Source organism: Diorhabda carinulata, chromosome 12 (assembly GCF_026250575.1).
Source record: "Diorhabda carinulata isolate Delta chromosome 12, icDioCari1.1, whole genome shotgun sequence".
NCBI lineage: Eukaryota > Metazoa > Arthropoda > Insecta > Coleoptera > Chrysomelidae > Diorhabda > Diorhabda carinulata.
In genome coordinates, this window is record NC_079471.1 from 10,126,932 (window position 1) to 10,152,040 (window position 25,109).

Consider the following 25,109-nt stretch of genomic DNA (forward strand, 5'->3'; position numbering starts at 1 on the left):
GCACCCAAAAAGAAAGCATTTAGTAATAAAAATAAAGTGTATTAAGACACTGCTTTACAATTTCATATATCTCATAAATACATCAACAAAAAAATATATAATCACGTCAATAGCTGCAGTACTTAGGACACTAAACAACAAATACCAACTCGTTTATTTTGAGAAAGTATCCCTACATTAAAATTAATACTAAATAATCAATTGTGGGTGTTCTAACAACTCGCAAATAATTTACAGAGAAATATATGGAGTATTTTTCGTTACGAGTAAACAATAATGGAGTAGTAAGTTGAATAGTTCAATTCTAAAGTAAAAATGGTGAAAAATTAATATTGGAACCAGAATGATGTCTAGAAACATGTATTGACAACACTTTTCAGCATAAGAAAAATTCTTAAAGTTATAAATAAATAAAGATAAAAGAATTTATGTATTTTTTACGAATAGTTTCAAATAACTAAAAAAATTCCAGTGAATAAGTCCTTCTCAAACTCTATCTTTATTATTAATAATTTTCTGTTAATGCTGAAAAGTATCAAACAATAAATTGAAAATTTCTGGTATATTTTGAACATTCAGAATTGATTTCTTTTCAATATTGATTTTAAAGGGAATTTATTAATAGATAGGCGATTGTTACTAACAAAATTTCATCAGATTCGTGACTACAATGAAAGAAAAAGAGAAAATTTAAATAAATCAGTCATAAAAAGTTAAGAGATTCTGATATTCTATTTGTTATAATTTTGTATTTAAAGAAAGACATTTATTGAATTATTTATGAACAAATTGACTACCTTAATACTTTTAACAAATATTTTCACATTTTGTTGTTTCATAATAAAAAAAATTCTTAGAATACTACTTTGTTAGCATATATATATATATATATATATATATATATATATATATATATATATATATATATATATATATATATATATATATATATATATATATATATATGCAAAAGAAATGACCAATTTACAAAAAACATGAAATTTTTTTCAAGAAAGTTTCAATTACATGGTTATTCAAATTTGATTAAGAAGTATAACAATCTAAAAAAATACTATTAAATAAATACCATGGTCAATGTTGAAAAGATTTTTTTTCGTGATGATTTATCTTGATTTTAGGTCTCTTGTTATGGAAAATCAATTCAAAATAACGTTTCGATATACTTTTATTTACAAAGACAACACATTTTTTATGCAAGATTGCAGTCAATAAAAATTTTTAAAACTGAACATTTTTTACTAATTATCCAAACATGTTAGTTTAGAAAAAATTAGAAAAAATATAAGAAAGTTTTTAGAATCTTAATTTTGATATTGAATTAAGAAAAAAATTGTTTATTGAATATTGAACCTAATAAATGAATTTCTTTAAGTAAATTATGATAATAAATAAAAAAAAAACTTTTCAAACTTAAAAAAAAACTATGATAAACAAAATATTAGTTATATTTAAATTATAATGAGATCTCATTAAGACATGTTATAGATGAAAGAAAAATAACCTAAACTACTGAACAACCTACCTAATTTCCTTACAAAATATAATTATTAGTATCATTATTGTAATAACAGCTTCTGTAAATTAATTTTATATAAATACCCATCATTGTTTACTTGATTATGGAAAAATATTACACATTTTATTTACATCGCTCGTTTTACATAAAATCCCATAATATACAGAAAAAATTAATAGCTATAAATATAATACAAAAGTTTCTGATTGTATACCTATAAATATACATAAATACTATGAGTAATTAACCACATAGAATAAAATTTGAGTACATACTCCTACATCTAACATAATGCCAATATATGATATAAAACGACCAATTAATTTAAATTCCATGTTTTATCATATTCAACAGCAAAATTTGATAATTTGGGAATTGTTTTTAAAGATAAGATTAAAGTCATAACTCAACCTATTTTGAATCAAAATTACAATAAATCCATAAAAACTCTACTTCAATATGCACTAAAAAATCAAAAATAATGCCAAAGCAAATTAGACCCTATCTAAGAGAATTAAATTTCTTAATTCCTATCAAATATTGTCAGAGTCCACCATGGAGAACTATATTAAAAAAAAAAGGGCGCGCCTTTTTAAATTCGAAAATAAACACTATATATAAAATACCATATATGAAGTAAAAACTGTTAAAAATTGTAGAAAAGGGAATAGAGAACAAAATACAGTTAAAGAGTTATTATCAGTAAATGGCAATATAAGAAAGTTGTCATATATTTCTAAAAAAATTTAAAACAAGATTGTGGTATTCCAAGATAAATTGGGAGGTAAGCCCTAAAACTCTAAGCCTATTTTTGAATATAACGAAAATACGGGAGAAGATGATGGACAAGATCAGCTATTGAATTGGAATTTCTGAAACAGTTGTTGATATTTATACTTAACACACTGTTTACACTACTACTACACCAACACTTGCAATTACACTGTATGACGCGTGTTTTGATATACAGTTGCAAACGCTTCTAATTACATAATTCATATTTGCTATATAAGAGCTTAACCTTTCAAATGGAACACCGTCTGCACGACAGATACAGTTCACAAATTTAGTACTAGATCTCGCTAGGGAGTGAATAAAGGGTAGGGTTTCACATGTGCCTTAGTCTAACCCCACTCTTCTCCGATACAGCATGTTCACTACCTTTCACTAAATCTTGAGATGGTTTTCTTATATTTGACTGCTATGAATTGTTCATTTTATTTCTTCGTTTTAATTACTTCTTTGTGATATTTGGCTGAAAGGATCGTTTCCTGCAGTTCTGTCAAGAACATATGACAGTAACCAACACATAGTTCCAACAACACTCTCGCCGCCTATATACCTGGAAATCACCAAGAGACCAACCAGGGAAAGATTACATCCTTATAAACTCCAGATTTGCTTCTTCAGTAAAAACGGCATGCACATATCCTGGAACTGATATACCCACAGGCCATGTACTACTATCGGCCGTCATAAAAATATCCTTTTCAAAGGCTAAAAAGGAAACACCAAGACGTACAATAGCACTAGAAAAACTGCATAGTCCAACCATTAAATCCGTATTAACCAACCGATTAAATTCTCAGATACAGAAGTTAGATTCCACGGTCGAAGAGGACGACCCGTCAAAATCATGCGTAGAAATAGCAAGTGTTTTAAGAAATACCTCACAAAGTGTTCTAGGATTCAAATCTAGAAATAAAAAACAAAAATGGATGACCGATGAAATTTTGCTCTTAAAGGATGAGCGTAGAAAACTAAAAAAGGATATAAATAAGTACAGAGACTTACAGAGACTCATAAGATCAAAAATTAGAGTTGCAAAAAATGAATGGCTTAAAAACGAGTGCAACGAAATAGAACAACTGCAACGAAGACACGATTATTTCAACCTCCATAAAAAATTAAAGGAAGCTGCTGGTATATTTAAAAAACGAAATCTAGGTATAATAACCAACCAGGACAACCAGAGAGCTCGATGCAGAAGAACGTCTAACTGGACCTTCTATTACCAAAGAAGAGGTAGAAAAGGCTGTACTAGTCGCTAAAAACAATAAAGCAGCTGATCCAGATGAAATACTATCAGAAATACTGAAACTACTGGACGAAAGGGGCCTTAGAGTGCTTCACAAGCTGTTCAACAAGATATATGATACTGGTCATTACCCTGAATAGTGGCTATCTTCAGTTATTATTACTATCCCAAAAAAAACGAACGCGAGAAAGTGTGTAGATCATAGGCTAATTAGCCTTATGAGCCACTCCCTAAAAATATTCCTAAGAATAATACATCAGAGATTATATAGAAAATGTGATAATAATATAAGCGACTCGCAATTTGGATTTATACAGGGGTTAGTTACAAGAGAGGCAATAGTCGCAAGACAGGTCCTTGTACAGAACTGCTATGACCAAAGAAAAAATGTTTGTCTATGCTTCATAGACTACGAAAAAGCTTTCGATAAAGTTCAACATCACAAACTTATGCAGCTCCTCAAAAAATTGGATTTGGACGAAAAAGACATTCGTTGTATCGAAAATCTGTATTGGCACCAAAAAGCGCAAGTCAAAGTAAATCATGGTCTAACTGAGCAAGTTCGGATTCGCAGAGGAGTACGTCAAGATTGTATATTGTCGCCGCTCCTGTTTAATATATACTCTGAAGCCATCTTTCAAAAGCCACTTGAAGATAGAGACATTGGGATCAAAGTCAATGGAGTCTGGGTCAACAACATACGTTATGCCAATGACACAGTGCTGATTACAGATAATATAGATGACCTACAACAACTAATTAATATAGTAGGCGGATATAGCCAAAACATGGGATTAAACATCAACATCAAAAAAAACTAAATTCATGATTATCACTAGGGAAGCGAATACGTTTAGAAAATCTAGAGTAACATATAATGGAAAACTTATAGAACGGGTAGAAAAATTTAAATATCTAGGAACATGGCTCTATGAAGAATGGTCGTCGAACGGTGAAATAAAATGCGGAATTGAGCAAGCTCGAAGTACATTCATCAAATTTAAAAATGTATTTACATGTACCGACTTTGATCTTGATCTTAGACTGAGACTTGTGCGGTGCTACGTTTGGTCAGTGCTTCTTTACGGGATGGAGGGTTGGACCCTTAAGGTAAAAAACATCAACAATATTAGAGGCATTTGAAATGTGGGTATATCGTAGAATCCTGAAGATACAAGATATTCAGACATTGATCCATACCGCTAGAGATAGAGAAGTCATGAAAAATGTGGTCGCTAACATCCATTAAAGGATATGCATTAAAAGAAGAAGAAGATATTTGGCTATATTTTATTATAGTTTTTATATTTGAATGATACTGATTACATATGTTAAATATTTATATCATATTCTTTTATTAGGTACTTCTTTGTGATATCTGGCATTTTTTACTGTACTCTTTCTTTACTCATATTCAGCAATTATATTCCACATTCTATTTTAAGAATAAATAATTTTATGATTAATAAGTTTCTTCTTCCCATATCTGTTTGTGAATTTATGACATTTAGTTAAATATCATCAACCAATTAGTCCCTTTAAAAACTCTACTTAAACAGATGCCTAATGAAAATACACACAATCCAAAGAGCCCCTAATGGCCTGAGGAAATACCGTTATATCCAGGAGATATGCTTAATTTGGAATGAACTAAAAAGAATACGAGACAAGTTATACCATACCCTGGAGTACAAAGGAACATTTTCTGGCGATCGTTTTATAAATAACAAAAACAGAAAATAGTTTGACTTTTCTTTCCAAATTTAAAAATCGTTCATAAAATTCAAAAAATTGATGATTGTAATCAAATCATCAGCACTAAATGTATTATACTCAATTAGTGTAACTTATTTTAGATGTCTACTTTTTTCACTAATATTCACAATAACTTTTTCTTGGTCAGTTAAGAAACAATTTTTGGAAGAAATACCTCATATTCAGATTTATATAAATCATTATTATCTGTTAATTAGGTGTCCTGGTCCTTTTATGTCGTGTGATGATTACAAAAAAGAAAAAAAAATATCTTTAAAACCTCACTTTTGCTTGAATGAGCGTCGTTTTATAAAATTTTTCTAATAACTAACTTCTTTGAATTTGGTAATCAAAAATATGAACCAGTGTGTGGGTAGCAATCAAAGATTAAAATATCCAGTACCTGGTTGTAAGAATCTTAAGAAATATAAAACAGACAACAAATTATAAAATTCTGCGGGGGTAGGCCATTCAAAAATTTTTTATTATATCACTAGACTTTCAGTCTTTTTTTATATAGAAATGCTGATATATAACTAAGGCAATTTAAACTGTACAAATAAATAATTATTTTGATAAGTTTTTATATATTTTTCATATATTGACATTATGTTAATAGAGAGTAAATTAATAATACAATCACGTATATATATATGAATTCTAAAGGCACATTTTTGGACGGCTACAACAAATACTGGTAGTCGCGAAATCAACAAAAGCCAGAATAAAATTTTTCTCTTATTAAGCTTACTACAAAATTAATATAAAGTAATAAAAAAGATTTGCACATACATTAATACTACATTTGAACTATATTTCGTATCATATCGGTCTGGAAAGTGGTTATACTGAAGTCAATGTATGAAAAGGGGTGAAAGATAAAGTGTTTTTTAATAAAAATACTTAGAATTATAAATATATGGGGATAATAAGTACTTATAAATAGATACTGGTACCCAGAAAAATAAAATGGTCAATAAGATCAAGAGAAATTTATTGTTATAAAACAAAAGTAAAAAAGATGGAAAAAAGCAGATTTAAAATTAATACCATTGGTCAATAAATCCTTGGTCTGACAAATCACATTTTCGTATTATTTCTTGAAATACCATTCCCTCCAGTTTTTAAAAATTTTTTACAATTACAAACCTCCCAAGCAGGGCCGTAGCTAGAGGGGGGCTGGCCAGGGCAGAGCCCTGTAAAAAAAATTTGAGCCCTGGTAAAAAAAATACTATAAGCACGCGTCAAAAATTTCGGCAAGTCATTTGACTTCACAAGTTTTATTTTCTATATGTATATATTTTTTTTATGGAAGTCCTGTCCTGTGCCATGCCGACCATCATACCACCGCGTGCCGCGTAGGTTAAGACGCGGCGGGCGCGGCGGCGTAAAGATTTACACATTGGATTGGAAAATTAGTCTGTAGCGAACCATTTTCATGTAGCTGTCATATTTATTTCTTTATCAAGGGAAATTTTTTGCGGCTGCTTTAGTGAGTATTTTTAGTATTGTTTTTGGCTTTCTGAGCGAGTGTCGTGAGTTAGTTGAATAAAAATGGACATAAGACAATTTTTTAATAAAAAACGTGCTATTGACTCTGTACCTGATACATCGGGCAGTAATTCCAAAAGTCAGAAAAATGCTGATGGGTCAACCAATTTATCCAGTTTAACCAGCAGTTCAGCTCCAGATCTGGCACCAAAAGGTGAGGATATAAAACAAATAATACTAGCTAATTATCCCAAACAAGAAAATAACCGGTCTTTTCAAGTTAACTGGTATAAGAGATTTTTGTGGCTAGAATATTCCCAAGAGCTAAATGCTGCATTTTGTTATGCATGTCGTCAGTTCCAACCAAATGGAAGCAAAGGACACACGGTGTATACCTATTCCGGATTTAGTAACTGGAAAAATGCAACAGATCTTAACAATGGATTTCCAGCGCATGAAAAAACGGCAGTTCACATTAAAGCTATGCAAATGTGGAACGAGAAAAAAATCAGAGACTTAACTGGCACTGCTGTGTCTACGCTTATCAATAGTGATATTTTGCAAAAATACAGATATTATGTTAAGTCGATTGCTGAGATAATTCAGTTTTTAACAGTAAATGAACTAGCTCTTCGGGGCAATTATGACATTGAGCATGAACAAGAGCGGGGATTATTCTTAAATTTATTTAAATATACAATTAAAAAGGACGAAAAATTGGCCGAATGTCTTCCACATATTCCTCAAAATGCTAAGTATACATCTCCTGATATTCAAAATGAGATAATAGCTATTTTAGCTGAAATGGTACGTGAACAAGTTGTTGGTGATCTAAAAACTGCAGATGTACCATGGTTTACATTACTTGAAGATGGCACAAGAGATAAAAACAACAGAGAAAATGTATCAATTGGAATAAGATATGTCAAAAATGGTGAAGTGTTTGAATCTTTACTAGGTATTTACACTATAGAAAAGTTAGATGCCAAAACTTTCACAAATATGACACTTAATATTCTTAATGATAATGGAATAGATACAAAACACCTTAGCCAATGTTATGACGGTGCTAGTGTTATGAGCGGCCATAAGGGGGGAGTAGCTGCTTTAATCCAAAAATCATTAGGACGTTTTATTCCATACGTACATTGCTTTAACCATCGTCTCCATCTTGTAGTTGTGCGAACTATTTCAGAAATAGATTCAATTAAACACTTCTTTGACCAAGCTGTTATGTTACATGAATTTTTTGGACATGGAAAAGTGGCTGCTATTTATCGGGGAAAGTCTATTGGTAGACTATTGGAGCAGCGCTGGTCTGGGCATATAGCAATTGTTAAAGTTATATTTTCAAACTACACTGAAATATTAAGATCATTGGATGAATTTAAAAATGATCGGTCATTTATCTGTTGGTCTGTGTATTTATCAGTCAAATCTGTTGGGATTAAATCAGTTATGTTGGAATACGACTTTAGATTCACCCTTGTTTTTATGAAGAAGTTACTTGGGCTCTTAGAACCTGCCGATTCAGCTTTACAAGCTCGTACAATTAGTCTAGGAAACCAATGAAATTATTAAGTCAGTAAAAAATAAAATTCGAGATCTAAGAACAAATGAGACTTATCAAAGTTTAGCCAATGAAGCTTCACAACTTTTAAAGGATACGGAAGCAATACCAACTGAAAAGAGAGTACCAAAGTTAAGCGTAACTATGAGGGAATATCTGGTAATGGAAAAACTGCCGTCTGAAATGTCTAATAAACCAAATGCCAGTAAAAGTGGCACTGAAGCCGAATTTTTTGAGTCCTTGGACCTTGTATTATCCCTATTAAACGAGAGGTTCTCTGACAATGATGAACTAATTACTGCAATAAGTAGCATTGAGCTTTTTGATCTGGAGAAAATCAAATATCTGGAAAAGTTGGGTAAGCGATTCTTAAGTTATAGTGTTATACATTTTTTTAGGGATTTCACTACCAACTCTGGAGGAGTTGGCAGTAGTCAAGGATTACATGCACAATAAACCAAAGTCGGATATTTTTGCTGAATTATATAAACAGAGGGAAGTATTTAAAAATACATACGCCCTGTTTGCGACAGTATATACCCTTGGGTGTAGTACTGAAGTAAATGAATCTTCGTTTTCAACATTAACTGCAATTAACAGACCACAGAGATATTCTATGAGTCAGCCTCGTATAGCCGATTTAATTTACTTGGCTTTTGAAAGTCGAAGAACAGAGTCCCTCGACATGGAGTCATTTTTAATAAAATTTAACAATCGTAAACAAAGAAAATTGCAACTTTTTTAGTTTTAATTATTTTAATTATCTGTCTGAAAATTTATTTTATTTGTATTTGTGTTGTTTTTATGATTTTCTATGTAGATATTCTAACAATAAGTGTTAAATGTTATGAGTTTTAAAAGTGTTCTGTTATTTTTGTTTTTTATCAAAGCATATTTGTTCACATGTAAGTCAAAGAATAAAATATTTTTTTCATGTTTGGTTCTAAAGAACTTTTTAAATTTATAAATTTATTCTTATTTAATAGAACATGTTTAACACTCAATTTGGTTTTATTTCTTAGGGAAAAAACATATTTAATGGCGGTGTATGTTTCGTCCGTAAATCGTCCCTTAAAATTAAAATATCAGTATATTTCAATGTGAAAATATGGGCCCTGGTAAAAAATCTAATAGCCCTGCTAAAATTTTGGTTCTGACTACGGCCCTGCTCCCAAGTTTTTCTAACAATAGAAAGCAATTCCATGTAGTTCTTAATAATTGTTTTTTAACTGGAAAAAACCGTTGAAGTAAAGGCTTGGTTTGAAAAGTATTATGGTGATTTGGTATGTGGAGCTTTAAGGTCAGGTTAGAGAAGAAAAAATATCCTGGAAATCACGACGAAATACTGCAAGGTAAAATTTAAGAAATAGTAGACATCACAAAGAAATAATTTTATATGAGCATTTGAGAATAAGAGTGCTGCGTTTTCTCACAATTGGAATATAACGAATGAGTCGATTCAGAGCGAAGTTTTGAATTGTTTAAGAAAAATAAAAAAGATGTTTTATATCGATATGCATTGGATTCAACAATATATACCTGAATCAGAACAGCAGTCACCTGAGTCAACTGGAGTGAGCTCTAAGCATTCTAAATAAAAACAATTGGCTGTCAAGGTTCTTCTTTTGTAAAAAAAATGATAGTATTTGAAAATTTGTAAAAGAGAAAAACTTGTATTGAACTAATCCCAGTGACTACTAGTTGTTGTCGTTGTACTCAAACAGGAGCTTACTTCAATGCAGAACAAACATCATTTGATTAAAATAACATGAAAGAATAAAAAGTTTTGGTCTGGTTGTATCACTCTCGAAATAAAATAAATTAATAAGTATAACTAAAATTAAAAAAAAATCATTTTATGTTGACGATATAAGCCACCACGATTAAAGAAAACATACCTAATAAACAGTGTTTTAGAACCAATTCTAATGGCAATGGAACCATTACAGATACAATACTAATGATGCAATCGTCCTAATCGCAAGCTTTCATAACGGAATGTGTAAAATTACAAGACCACTTCATCCAAATTTAAAAAATGGGAGAATGGAAATCATATAAATGTTAAGTTGATTAAGAGTCAGTTTCCCAACGGTTTTCGTAAAGGAACTAGAAATAGCAAGATCAATATCAATAAAATATCCAAAATTTTGACTTTATTGGAAGCAAACACCAGCAAAGACTAAAAATACCTATAAACAACTTATTCTACAACTCCAAAAGAAACAACAGAAGACCAAAGATTGCAAAATGATTAGACTGAGAATAGGAAAAAAGTTAATGAGAACCAAAATACTTTTTGATTAAGTACATGTTATCCAAAAAGGCCACCAAACCTCATAGTGGGAATATTCACAGTATCTAATAAAATTCATTTTAAATTCTATGAACTGTTTGTGATGTCTAACAATACATTTACTCTCCAGATGAAAAAAGTTAGTTAACTGCTATGTTCTCTATAAAATAAATAAAAATTTCATTTTTATCATAATACCTTAAGAATAATTCGTATTTTTGACGCCTCGCATCAATGGTACCAATAAAGCTGGTGGACCAGCTAGCCTTAGAAATGGATGCGCTAGAAGTTCTTGAGCAGTTGCACGTTGAGCAGGATCTCTTACTAGCATCCTGTCCAAGAATGATTGCAACCGTGGGGATACCTAAAAATAAATTATAATTTATATGAAGTAAACTCTAGGATATAGATATATGTCTTTGGGCGTGGAAAGACAAAAAGACAACACATTCATGACAAGGAATGTTTATAACAACAGCAAATAATGATAAATATACTTTTACCTTATGAGCATTTTTTAGTTTTGGAGGTGGCATTTCCCGAATCCTCCTCATAGCCTGCAAAGGAGGTTCGTTGAATAATGGCGGTTCTCCATCAACCATTTCTATAACCATAATACCTAATGACCAAATATCAACTTCAGGTCCATACGGCAATCTTGATATAACTTCAGGTGACATCCAATAAGGAGTTCCAACTAAAGATTTTCGTTTTGGAAGCTCTTGAGAAACCTGAAAAAAAAATTATATAAGGCAATCTGTGCAATAAATTAGATTAGTACAAGTTAAATGTAATTATTGTAATATAAATCTATAAAATAAATAACACATGTGTTGAAACTAAACAGTTTTGATTGTTACAACACATGAATGCCACATTGACATAAATATGTAATGCTAAATCAATAATTTCTTTATTAGTTTTCTTTATCTCAGCTATAGTGACTTGTGGTCACTCTCGTCTTGAGCACTACAATTACCTATAATGATTGATTCAATGTATACTAATATACCTTCATGCCAACAAGAAAATCATTTTCTATTATAAATTATATTCTATGTTCAAGTGGTTCATCACAAAAATTCTACAGACTACACTAAGAATTTTTATAGATGTTTTGTTGGTTACAATCAAAAGGATTTTAGAAAACAAAATTATTGAGATAATTAATAAAATTAAGAAATGGCCATTTAAAACTAGTTCTAAACCTATGAGAGTAACTCAACAGTAGTTAGGGCAGTATTAACTTTCCCGATTGAGTTTTTTTTAACACTCAAAGTGCAGTCTGCCTCATAAGCAATAAACAATATAAATGGATGGATGGCTTATAGAAAATTACTCCAATTACTCTTTTAAATTAATCTTAATTTGAGTCTTGTTATAGAGTTTTTATTTCGTTTCTGTCTTAATATCTGAACTTATCTGTGTTTATCGTTCAGATTTAATAGCAGCAGGCGTTTCAACCTTCACCCTTCACTATTGTCGCACACATTCAACTGATTTATGGCTTCTTTGACGGATTCCAGGGGGATGTCATGGTGAATTACCTCGTTAGGGACATAATAGGGTACGTCGACTATTGCATCCAGTACTTTATTTTGGAACCTCTGAAGATGGTGATACAGGAGTTACTGGTGGTACCCCACAGTTGTATGCCATACGTCCATATCTATTTTAATATTTAATATTTTCTGCACAAGAGTGTTATCAGCAAAAGTTGCTATGAGGATGGATCTTCAAGTAAATAAGTCTGCTGTGTACATCAGGTAAAGAATTGGTCCTAAGACACTCATTTGTAGAACACCAGAGTGTATATGCTGGATATCAGTATGTTCATTGCGTAGTGTCACAGTGAAGTATCTGTTAGTTATGTATGATTTGAGGAGTTGATAGTGAAGATGAGGAAGTAGTTTCTTAAGTTTGACTTGCAGTCCTCTATGCCATACTTCATCAAAAGCTGGGATATGTCAAGGAAAGGGGTGAAACAGTATGTTTTGTTATCCATATCCATAATAACTAATCTATGGATTTGATGCTGTACCATGCTTATTGAGGAATCCAAACTGATGGTCTGGTATTATTTTATTTTGATATATTATCTTTTGTCTTTTAACATACAGCTTCTTGAATATTTTTGAGTGAGATGGAAGTAAACTTATAGGTCTGTAGGAGAAGACATACTCTAGCTTTTTCCCCGGTTTGAAGATCATTATTATATGGGCAGCTTTCCAAGTGCATGAAAAGTAGTTTATTCTCAACGTGGCATTGGAGATCTATACTATAAGTTTTTGTAAACTTTTGCCAGAGATTGAGCCAAACCCACGCGACTTTTTTATGTTGATTCCTTTTATTATTTGTTTATATTCCATTGTTACTTTCTGGTGAGGAAGATCAAGATGAAAGTGTACATCCATGGTTTGAACAATTTTATTTTCTCCTTTAACAGATAGTTTTAAGGGATACGGTTTGTATACGTTGCTTAAGTATTTAGAAAACGCTTCAGCTTTTTCTTTATCAGGTCTGAGTAATGAAAAAGTGAGTGATGAATATTGAGGAACAATTACAAGCAAAGTTAAATTAAATGAAAATGAAAATTATGTACAAAATTTAAGAACTCCCCAACAGACTAAAATAGACAATAAGGAAGAAAATTATGAAAGAAAGTTAGGTACTTTCCACAGTATTGAAATCTGAAACTAAAATATAAAATGGTGAAGTAAGTTGACAACTATCTTTACACAATTCAGCTAGCACTCAAATCTGTAAGCAGCAACAGATCACCACCACCAATATCGATCTTGAAAACATTCTGGAGTGGGGTGGAGGCAATCTGATTGAATTTAATGCAGCAAAGACCCAGACTGCTATTTTTACAAAGCACTTACACTCATATCTTCAAGACCAATAAGCTGTATACTCCGCAAATTAGACCAGAAATTTGGATAGCTTAGAGCATAGAAGAAAGGTCACTGACCTAAATCTATTTTACCAATACTACCACGACAGATGCTCTTCCAAAACTGTCCAACATAATCCCACCTGGAACAGTATTTGCAAGACCAACTGGACAGGCAGACGTCTTTTCCAAACACTATAACCTACAGAAGTTCAATATCATGTCCACAGGGTTTACCATATTGTGCTAGCTTTTTACATAAAAAAAATTATCCTACATACATGGAAATTTGATTTATATTGAAATAATGAATTATTATAATTTTAATCACAAAAAATGCTTACTTGAGCACAGAATCCAAAGTCGGACAATTTTACTCTTCCATCGAGTGCTAATAATATTGAATCTGACTTAATATCTCTATGAATAACTCCTTGGGAATGAAGGTAAGACAAAGCTTTCAAACATTGTTTACAGACAGTTGCAATTTGTTCTTCGTCCATTCTGGAATGTGTCACAATATCCGTTAGGGCTCCACCTGTTTCAATTATAAATAAAAATAAAAAATCAAGACATTTTAAATAAAGGTATATCATTCATGTAACATGTTTATTAAACTGTCAGAATTTTATTTAAGGACACACCTTGATTTGTTTTTTTTTTTACAAAAATAAAGTGACCAACCACAATACTAATGAATTTATTTTTGATAAATGAGTTACCATAAATTAGAGAAAATTGAATATTTAGTCCAACAAAACTTTTTCTGATGATCAAGTCCAGCATTCTTGCCATTGCTTTTATACTTTTCATGTTTCGCAAATCAATTTTAATAGCAAATTCTCAGAATAAAACTAAAAATAAATAAAAGTATTTTCATGAGATATAAAAATAAATAAAAGGGAAGTAAACATCAATAAAACTGAAGTCATGATAATAAACCAATAATATAATAATAAACCAATAAAGAAAAAATGCGATCACAAATTTAGGGGAAAAATGTGGAATGGGATGTTTTTACTAGTGTTATATTTTTAGGGATTTCTATATCTTCAAATATTTAGTTTTTTTAATTTCAAATTAAGTAAAACAAAGGCGTAACAGTATAGGCTTTGGAAAATTATTTAATGGTAATATATATGATTTAAAATAATCAGAATTTGAGGAAAATGATTTGTTACTTGAAGTTTTTGATGATTTACGAATAAAGAATTTTAAAAAATAATGTTGCTGAGTGAAATTATCTGTTTATTGTTTAAAATTTATCATTTGTCAAATGATATTTTTAATATATTATTTATTTAAAAATATTCAATTATTTATTTTATAAAAAATAAAAATTTCTTTAATGGGAATCTACAGTAAATGTGGAGATTTTAGGTGTTTCTGATTGAGGCTTTAGGCAGATGAACATTTGAGAGTTGGGAGCATTGGTTATGACACCACCCCACATCCCAAGGGCCAAGTAAAAGGTGGAACGAACATACATAAGATTTAACAATCAATGGTTAAATTAGAAAAGTACCAATAAAAAATGGTACATTAGATAAAACTTAATAATATATACTATACACAGAAAGATACGAAAAGGTAAGCAAAACGGTTCTAAAGTCTTATCTCATCTCAACAACTTTGTCAAATATAAATAATGAGAGAGTTGTAAAACAGTGAAAATGTTCTTTTTTATGTTAAGAGATAGTGCTGCAAAAAGTAACCAAATAGTTCAGCATATGCCTGTGTTATTAATCCATTCTATATAAAGGTGAAAACTTGAGAATATTAGTTCTAGCGACTGTAAAAGTATAATAAAGAGTGGGACCAAGTGGCAATCCACGAAGTATGTTTTCTTAAAAGACGGCAATTCTGAACAGTCAATTTTATTTGTCACAATTTTGTAAAGTAATATCATGTGAAGGAAAATCAAAGACCACAAACGTCTAGACTCTGGATCGTTTGAGTTATTGAGGATAAATATTGTTAAACCACATATATTTCATTTACTTTCTCTGTATTTACTTATTTTGTTGATATGAGTTTGGTAACTTGAATCTCATATAAGAGAGACATATTCTAGTTTTGGAAGACCAAATGCAATCAAAAGTAAAGATACAGTTTTAACTTCGATAAACTGCCCAGAGCTTTTCAGTACAAAAGGTTTATAAAGGCTCCACTAAGGATAATATTGATATGCTCAACAAAGTTTAATCTACTATCCAATGTAACATCAAAATGTTTAAATTTTATAGAACTTTTAAGATGAATTGCATTTTCATCACATCACTCACAAATTGTATCCATATTAGATTGAGGTAAGTGACAATCACCAATGTTTGATATAGCTGTAGATCATCTGCATAAAGGATGTCATTACTAAATATTGAGAATAATAACAGCCCAAGAACTGAGCCCTGAGGCTCTCCAGAAGTATCTAGGGAGTTAAAACCATAGTAACTGTGAGCTTTCTATCCATAAGGTATGACATAAAAAATTGGTGAATGAATCAGTTAAACCAATGCTATATAGATTAATGATAAGAATGTATCTGTATAGATGACATCAACCAGACCACCATTACCCAAGTCTGCTGCTGAATATTCTGTTAAGCACATTAAATTCGAGACCTTAGATCTACCTGGATAAAAACCATGCTGTTCATTACATATGTATGTATGGTTTCACAAGATGGAAAACAGAGTTTCAAAGTTCCTTAATATCATCATTAGTAGATAATTTGTCATTTCTAAGCTGATTTAACTTCTTAATTTTTTCATTGTACCCAACGTAGGTCACCGTCTCGTAGATTCTGTTTTGCTAAGTTAAGAATTTATCAAGAGGATTCTTTTGTTGTAGTATATCTGATCGAGATTTAGAGTTAGTATGAGATGAATATTTGGATTTCATGACAAAACATTTGAACTATATGTTTTTAAGACTATTGAATAAAAAATTCTGTTCATATTCACAGAGATAGAATCACATTTTTTTTCACATCTCACATGTCATAAACTTTATTATCAACCATTGTGAAAGATTCATTGAGATTTTGGTAAAATTCTTCTATTTGATTCTTGACAATCTTCACCAAAGGGCATAGCATCTTTATTAAAATTACTCGTTAAGACATCAAAATTTTGATTGATGCTGAATAATTCAAATCTGAACTTATTGAAGGAGGCTGCTTCAGTCACTTTACTTATCTTGACAAGTTTTGAATAGAAAAGAGGAAAATACATGCAGAAACAGCTAATAAATTAAGAGGGACAAAGAGACAAAAATAAATGCATTGGAAGTGAAACACTTGAGGAGAATAACAGAACATGACAAAGATATAAAAATAACAAGAATCGAGAAAATAATAAACCACTGGATAATATGGATATATTAGAAAGAAGATAAGTTTACAAGAAAAATAATAGAGGCTGGAAGTACCATTAAAAATCGAATGACAAGACGAAGAAGAAAGAGGGAAGAACTAAATGAATTGGAAGTAAATAGAAGAAAAACATTACATAGCATTGATGAAGATGATTAAAGACAGTGGAATAATTGGGTTCAAGAGAATTGAAGCCCATGTCTGATATATAAAAAGGTAAAAGGAAAAGAGGAGAAAAAGATTGTTTAGCTTACCTTCTAAAAATTCCATTACAACCCAAAGTTCATCATTCACCAAATAACTGTCAAACATTTCTACTATATTAGGATGATGATAATCTCTCATAATGACCACTTCATTAAATAAGAGTTCTCTCCTTTGTTGTTTTCTTAAATCCATTTTTTTTACGGCAACTTGTCGGCCTGTAGTGCGATCATGAGCTATACATACAGTACCCGTTGAACCTTCACCTATTTTAATAAACCGTTCCAGATTTTCACGAGGATCCTTTGAGGATACAACCATTTGAAGAGCTGCTCTGAACTACAAACAAAAAAATGAATTAAACAGATCATCAATACAATGCAATAATTACTAAGATTATCTACTATATTGTATACTACTTACTCCATTAATCCTTTACATCTATAAATCATGAAATATTCTAGCATATACCCAGATAAATTATCAATTCTTCTAAATCAAATTATGAAAAGTATTGAATTTAGATTTGTATTTACCTGTTCATGGGTAAGCCTTTGTTCATGATGTTTATTGGATGAAACTTGACCAGTGGCACTAGGTGGAGTATGTACAGCCTGAGTTGATTGCAATCCATTTTTTAAATTTTGATTTTGATCATGCCTCTGTGGAGCGGGGTGGTATCCTGCATGTTGAAGACTCTGATGTGATCCAGTATGAGTTGGTTGTGTATGACCTGCTTTGTGAGATAAAGGTATCATGGGAGAAGGTCCCGAAGACATCATAGAGCCTGCTGGTGAAATTTGAGGATGATCTCGAGGATGGTAACCTATATATTGATCTGGTATGTTACCGTTTACGAAAGGATTAGGAATTTCTTGATTACTTAGGGAACGTTCAGCTGGAGAATTATCTCGTACCTGAGGTTTACCTAGTGTACAAAGAAAGCTATTGAAATTCTATAATTTAGGTAGAACAGATTCATTAAAATGTATCGAAAACAAAAACTAACTAGCATTATTATATATAATCATGTCACTTCATGCATTGTTATTTTTAGACAACCATAAATATTGGAAAGCTAGATGAAGAAAAGAAATGAAAAGAATGAGCATGAAAGGAAAAGGAACAAAAATATGGACATTTGAATTATGATTAACATTCATGAACACCAAAAAATATCACAAAATTGGGAAGCATTTGAGAATATTGTTGGACATAATAAATAATAAGGTTATTGCTTGGCAGAATATAAATAAATGACATATTATTAATAAAATAAAGTTATAGTTATTCCTAAAGGATGGTTGATAGGAATACAGTAAAATAAATATTTATTCACAGATATGAAATTTATTAGTTACTCACTTATGCTTGGATCCCTTCTCATTGAAGTGTATTGCATAACTTGTTCTTCGGGCACTGAAGGGGGCACATTAGTATTATTTCTATGATCTCTTCTTAACTTAGGTGGACTTGAAGATCTAAGCGAGTTTGATCTGGCCACATTTGACATTTTAGGGAGAACAATACCATTATTCGGTTTATTTTGAGAAACTCCGTGTTTATTTTCATTTTTATGGTCTCCCCTAACAATAGTTTTCAAGTCCAGTATTTCAGTTGGAGTTATTTCAGAAGGATCAACCAAAGGTAAAGGCCTATTAGTTGATTTCAATATTTGATTATTTCCTACAATAGAAGCCCATTGCAACGGAAGTCCTACGTACTTTCCTTCACGTTTATCAAACCCTGTATGTACCCTATGCTCAAAGTTCGTCGGTTGGGAAATTTGAGGTTTTTTCTTTTTCTTGCTAAACATTTTACTTCTTCACTAACGTTATTCTCAAAACACCAATAATAATATCCAAAGTAGGTTAAAACACTTATTAAATGAATTTTATTTTATATTGTAGTGGTGTCAACATACGTGCTACATAACCTGGTTTAAGTGTTTTTGAAATAATACGTTCACAAACAGCTTCTTCTCCAGTGTTATTTTGAACATGTTGTTTTTTAACTAGTTTGTAAATATTTATCAATTTATACTGTGATTTAAACTAAAAGGGTTTGAAAATGAACCAAACAAATACGAAATCGCCCAATTTCGACACTTTGAAACCTCTAGCGGATGTTTGTTGAAGCCAAGAAGGAATTCGATAAAATTAAATTCTTTTGGTAGAGGGGTAGATACAAGATACCTGTGTTCAAAATTTAAGGGAAATTTAAAAAATTGTTATCATTTATTTTAAAATTCCATAAATAATTTTATTTAGACATACAGAAACTTGAAAGTTTTGTTATAAATCGATTCTGGTCAATTTGGCAGAAGTATCTAGTGGAAGTGAGCGAACAAAAAAAGTTTTAGGTAAATCTAGATGTTTTTGTAAAAGATGCGTATTTTTTAAAGAATTTCCGGTCGGTGTGATACTGATAACAACACAGTATGTCGATACACCAACGGAATCATGAGTATTAAATTTCATTACATAAATAACTACTATTTTTCTTAATTTCATAAATATGTTTTCTATTTTTTAATTGGTTTTTTTCTACCATTAATTATGTAGTAAACGAATATTTATCATTTGCTAATATATTTTGTTTGATTGCAATTTCCATTAACAAATGATAGTTGTTTTGATATTTAGTCATAAAATTAATTGCAAAGAATAATTCTAAATTTGTCGTAGTTGAATTAAAATAAAATAGAAAGTGTTCATCAAGTGTAACACATAAACAGCGGGAGTCCATCTGAAAGAATGTTGCTCCCAGACAATTCTTCTGATATTTCAAATCCAATACTATTTCATTATATCAACTTAAAATTGCTAAGACTTCTGCTTCACTTTGTCCACATAGCTTTCCAATAATAAATTCTATAGAGCTTTTTGAAAATTATTATCAATTCAACTCAATCTTAATCTAAATTTTTTTTGTTCATATGTTTTGTTTGTATTCGGTTATGTATGATTAATACCTGTTAATAGTATAATCGACAGGTTGCTGAGGTATGCGGTTTTTCTTCTTTGTGGTTTGCGACATTTATCTACAAATTATTAAATGTAATTTGCTAGATTTAACTTGATCGTTGCCATTAACTTCAGTTTTATTGTATTATAATTATTAATTAACTGAATACCCTTTTCATGTAGCTTTGTAGCATTTCAATTTTACGATTGTTTTAAGTGTGAATTTTTGTTCTTTCAAAACAATGTACCCTCTCGCAAAGTTCCAAAAACCATCGCGAAAATCAGTGGAATAAAATACTAACTTTCGCAACATTCACAAATTCCATCAGACTGGGTTCTCTCCGACTTCTTGCTGTTGTCATATATTAAAAAATTAATTTGTGGAAAAAAGTTTTTCTCGAACGAAGAGGTATTAGTAACCTTTGAAACGCATTTAGACAGTCTTCCAGATAATCACTTTAGGGATGGAATCCATGAATTTTAGCGTCATTAGATCAACTAAATTGGATTTCAGGGATAAATTATAAAATAGTATCTTTTTTATCGGACGACGTAACCACCAGGTGAATATTTTTTTTATTACTTGCAGAAGATATACTTCCTCCTTCCAATTTCATATTCCTTATCTTGAATCAGTTTATTTAGAGAGAATATTGTACAAATAACTATTATGTCTTCATTATATCTTATTGATTTAAGCTCCTGCAATCAAGAATCAACAAATTTCCAAATTTTTATGTATGTCTGTGAATATTTTAAGGCTTATGAAATACCGATGCTTATATCTTTGTTTATTCTGAATTGGTATCAAAAACAAGTAGAATGAAATCATACCAAAAGAGTATTAAATATAATAACTCACTCAAAATTGTTATACAGAAAATACCACACAATAACCTTCTTTTTTGCTTCATATTACTCTTTATTTTTAGTCAGTAAAACTCCATTTTACATTATTGATATAATTTACATGTCAGCTACTCATTCCTTAGCTTTAGTCTGTAAAGTAGTATAATTTAATATTTTTTTTCGTGTAATAAATAGAATATATTCTAACTAACCTCTAAACTTGAGTGAGAGAAAATCATTTCGATGAAAAAACCAAACAAAAAACGTACAACTTCTCGCTCAGGGACATGCTAAATAAGTTTTAATTTAATATGTATGGTATTGTTTATTATGATGCTCGTCACATTCCTTTTTTATTTAATTAGGTAATAGGTTAATAAAATTTATTAATTTTTTAAAGCTACACAGATAAATAATTGAATTGGTGCGCAAGGAAATAACCAATTGGAAACTTGTAAAACTCAATAACAAACACATCAAATCCTTCTACCGAGTAATTTAGTACTACAATGTGGGTTGCAATACAAAATACAAACTATCAGTTGTCGATTGGTGGGTAGACATTTGAGATGTGTGTAGTAAAAATTAATTAATTTCGGTATGTGTTGTGTTTATAAGTTAACGACCGCTTTTTTTAACAAAAAAGTTATTTATTAATGTGATAAATATAATTATTTTGTGATATGCTGCACAAGTGTAGGTAAGTTATTATAATTTTCTTATCCAACTTTTTCTCTTATAAATTAACTTTTTATGATCATACATTTTGTCTCAAGTTTGTCAAATTTTTTATCGATTTCAAAAAAATTAGATTAGTCGAGAACAACAATATAAGCATTTCCTTATATGATGATTTCATCGTGATATTGAAATCACTTTCCACCAAGACATTTCTTCAAGTTTGGAAACAAGAAATGTTACTCAGCACTGAATCCGGAGAACAGGGCGAATCGTTAAATCGAGTTAGTTAGTTTTTAAGGTAGTTAATGTGGATTAGACCACGTGCATTCCAGAAAACGTCTATTGGCTGATTCATCACGTTAACCTTATTTTTTTGACTGCTGTTTAGTTTCTGGTATGTAATGATCGATTCACGTTTCATCCAGGTTTACGAAATACGTGAATCTCCTGTTAAACAAAGCTATGTTGTTAATCGATTGCATTGGTAGTTGATTGTAAGCGAACGTGGCATCCATTTTGCTGAAAGATTTCTTATACCCCAACTGATTGAAATCACTGGGCGATATGAAGTGACTTTCAATATCCAACCAACACCATATCGTGAAGTTTTCTTGGTGTAGTGATACAGTGACGTTTAGATGTTCACCCCTTTCCGAGTTGTACGATCACAACCAAATTTAGTAAACCAGTTTTTTACTTATGAAATTGATAATGCAAAATTTACATAAATGCTATGGATGGTAGAGAGAAGAAGTATCTAATACGGAAGAAGAATTGAAAAAGTGTCCAGCTATATACGATAAATAACAATTCAAAAGCCTTCCATAATGGCGCTGGTATATACACAGTGTATGGTAAAATGTATCTTTTTGTAGAGGAATTGAAGTTTCCTGAGTTAAACATTTTAATATCATAGGTAGTTTATCATTAAAAATTTTAACAGCTTGCTTTGTACAAAAATGTGAAAAGTTGACCTGGGCGTAAAGAATATTTGGCGTTTGCTTTAAAATTTATCTTAATGCTAATGTGGCGCCACCCTTATTCAATATATTTCGTCCAACATTTTTCATATACGTAGATTGTTCTGCTTCCCTCTATTCATCAAAATAAGCTTTGCTTTGGTTTGAATAATAGTTTTTTTCACAAAAATAATGCTTAATGAGCACACTCATCAAAATTAGTACTCGTTACGTGTTCCAGCTCTTATTTCAAGATGTCCTGCTACCTTATTTTTGTTTTTCTAAATTTGTATCAACTCATCTACCTTAGTTTCAATACCCATTTTTAATTCATCTAAATGTTCTTGATTTTAGGTCTTTTCTGTTTTAAAATTAGATTTTTTTTTAAATTTTTAAAAGAAAGATGAATTTTTTTCAAAGAAAAGTCGAAATGTCAAAATTTTTTTCAAAGAAAAGTCAAAACGTCAAAATTTATCTTTTTTTTAAATTATAGAAAAAAAAACTAATTTTAAAACAGAAGAGACCTAAAATCAATAACATTTAGATGCATTAATATATCAAAAGGTCTAAGAAATAATAAATTAAAGAAATTTACCTGTTTTTATTGAGCAATTATAGAAATAATACTCATACTGTTCTATTTACGATCTTTATATCTAAATTTTAAACTCACATACTTTATGAGATAACATTGTCTGATGGATTTATGAGGATTGTAAAAAGTATTGCATCTGTAGTTTTTTTTATACATTCTACCTAATTTCTTTATTAAGAGAAACGTTTTGGCTATGTGAACATCAATAAAGTGAATCGAAAGTGACATGAAAAAGCTACTTCTGTTTTATTAGCTGATATTTTAGTAAGTATTTTTTCATTTTTACTGGCATGTATCGGTTAGAAAATTATGCAGTCATGAAGTAGAAATTAAATATAAGAATTAGATTAACCATAAAATCTATTCTTTCATAATAAATATTCAAACCTCATTAGATGACGACTATTAATAATCACAGAAACAATTTTCGTATGTAATAGACATTTCAAATACATTTAAAAAAATGATTACAACATAAAAACTATTAAAAATAGATGCAAATACAATATTAGTTTTATACCATTCTTATCAAAGAGGGCATTCGTTTACAGAGAAAGTACGTAATTTGATATGAATTTATTGTTTACGATACTAATTTTTTGTGAAAAATGCTGGAGCCCCTCGATTATTGTTTCCAATTTACATGCATACAACGCAATTTAGAGATACGACAATATTGTTGATTTTGTGAAATGGTAAAAAAATCAAATTGGAGAATATCATATCTTGATACTTGGGTCGCTTTATGAAAAACCAACAATCTAGTTATAAAAAAAATGTGTTGTTGTTTTCAATAAGTCCATGAAGTTAAGTTTTATTAGGGTAACTGCGCTAGTGCTTGGTCATGTAACGCTGCTCCGCCTATTAGCCTTTTAGAAAAAAATTAAGCAAAACTCAAAGACTAACCATTTAAATAGATTAAATATTAATATATCTAAGTTTTTGACTACTTCCATCGTTTTTTATATTTGTTGTATAGGAATTCAAAGAAAGATTTTTAAACTTACAACTGGAGAAATTTCTAGTAGTCAATCTTTAAAAATCTATGTACAGCCACAAATGTTCCAGTGTTCAGCCAGAAAAAACTAACGAGCAAATTGTTTCACTTTAAATTGCCTAACACTGTAAATGTTCAATGTTTTTTTCTTCAAGTTTATTCTGCAGTTTGTTTTTCAAGTTCTATTTTTGATATTTCGCAATAAACAGCGGCATATTCAATTCGGTTTTTCACACAGGTTGTTTACGATGAATACTTCCATTGATGATGGAATTTAGCCGTACTTCTTTCAATAAAGGGTAAAATATTATCTTTGTTAAAACACTCTCATTTAGACTACCAACTTCATAACGTCTTCTCCTACTCAATTTTGGGTCTTTCAAATACACTTACATCATCAAGTTGCATTATCAGAAACATTTTGTTGTTTTAAATAAATTTCGAGTTCACGGAACCATTTTCGCAAGTATTCTTCTGTTATCATACTTTTTGATGTTCTTAAACACCCAGCTTCTCTGAAAGACAAAACTGGATGTCCTCAAAAACGATCTAAACCATTTTTCTCCAGGACGTCCTTAAATTAAATAGCACTTTTCTTTCTTGTTTAATAACAATTTGTTAAACAGTATTCAAAAGAATGTTTTTTGCGGGGAAGCCACATTTTGCTAATTCAGTTAACTAGTTTTATTTCTTAATTTGTAGTTAACACTGTAGCTGGACCAATTTTGCTAGGTACTTTTTTTATCCAACCGTGAAGACGATTTTGCAGAGTTCCTCTTGGGTCATATATTCGGCTTGCTTCTCTCTTAGTCATTTAAGTTACTCTAAAGTCAATGGAAGTGTTAGATCTGTTTAATTTAGTCATCACATTTTTGAAAATTGAAACAATAAAAGAGACAATA

General features: G+C 30.4%; 3 protein-coding genes across 5 annotated transcripts in view; 2 read left to right on the forward strand and 1 right to left on the reverse strand.

The window, feature by feature from the left end:
* Window positions 1–2,775: 2,775 nt before the first annotated feature.
* On the reverse strand, window positions 2,776–21,483 carry LOC130900182 (serine/threonine-protein kinase PAK mbt). 2 transcript variants are annotated; one of them, XM_057810628.1, is made up of 8 exons: window positions 21,188–21,466; window positions 18,526–21,125; window positions 17,697–18,088; window positions 17,211–17,499; window positions 13,928–14,121; window positions 11,191–11,418; window positions 10,886–11,051; window positions 2,776–6,526 (listed from the first exon to the last, which is right to left on the reverse strand). In XM_057810628.1, the coding sequence occupies exons 2-7, from the start codon at window positions 18,974–18,976 to the stop codon at window positions 10,887–10,889; spliced, it is 1,719 nt and encodes a 572-aa protein (XP_057666611.1). In that variant the 5' UTR covers window positions 18,977–21,125; window positions 21,188–21,466; the 3' UTR covers window positions 2,776–6,526; window position 10,886. The 2 variants fall into 2 exon arrangements, with proteins under 2 accessions (XP_057666611.1, XP_057666610.1); XM_057810627.1 differs by having other exon boundaries at window positions 6,308–11,051; window positions 18,526–19,355; window positions 20,989–21,125; window positions 21,188–21,483.
* LOC130900277 (zinc finger protein 862-like) lies at window positions 6,885–8,393 on the forward strand. Its single transcript, XM_057810787.1, has one exon. It carries the CDS (start codon window positions 6,885–6,887, stop codon window positions 8,391–8,393), a length of 1,509 nt encoding a protein of 502 aa, XP_057666770.1.
* The window catches only part of LOC130900180 (uncharacterized), a 265,111-nt gene continuing 261,189 nt past the window's right edge, over window positions 21,188–25,109 (forward strand). Inside the window, exon 1 of one of the 2 annotated variants that reach the window (XM_057810624.1) lies at window positions 21,188–21,675. In XM_057810624.1, the coding sequence (XP_057666607.1) occupies window positions 21,659–21,675 (17 nt within the window). In that variant the 5' untranslated portion in view covers window positions 21,188–21,658. Of the gene's footprint in view, window positions 21,676–23,330; window positions 23,475–25,109 lie in introns of those variants that run through there. The other variant, XM_057810626.1, reaches the window with a different exon arrangement.

Excerpts from the sequence above, each read along its gene's own strand:
- LOC130900277 (XM_057810787.1), top strand. The coding sequence starts at position 6,885 with ATGGACATAAGACAATTTTTTAATAAAAAACGTGCTATTGACTCTGTA.
- LOC130900182 (XM_057810628.1), bottom strand. The coding sequence starts at position 18,976 with ATGTTTAGCAAGAAAAAGAAAAAACCTCAAATTTCCCAACCGACGAAC. Across the intron at positions 18,089-18,525 it reads GAGAAGGGATCCAAGCATAA|GTAAACCTCAGGTACGAGAT; the intron begins GTGAGTAACTAA and ends TTTGTACACTAG. Across the intron at positions 14,122-17,210 it reads TGTAATGGAATTTTTAGAAG|GTGGAGCCCTAACGGATATT; the intron begins GTAAGCTAAACA and ends TAATTGAAACAG.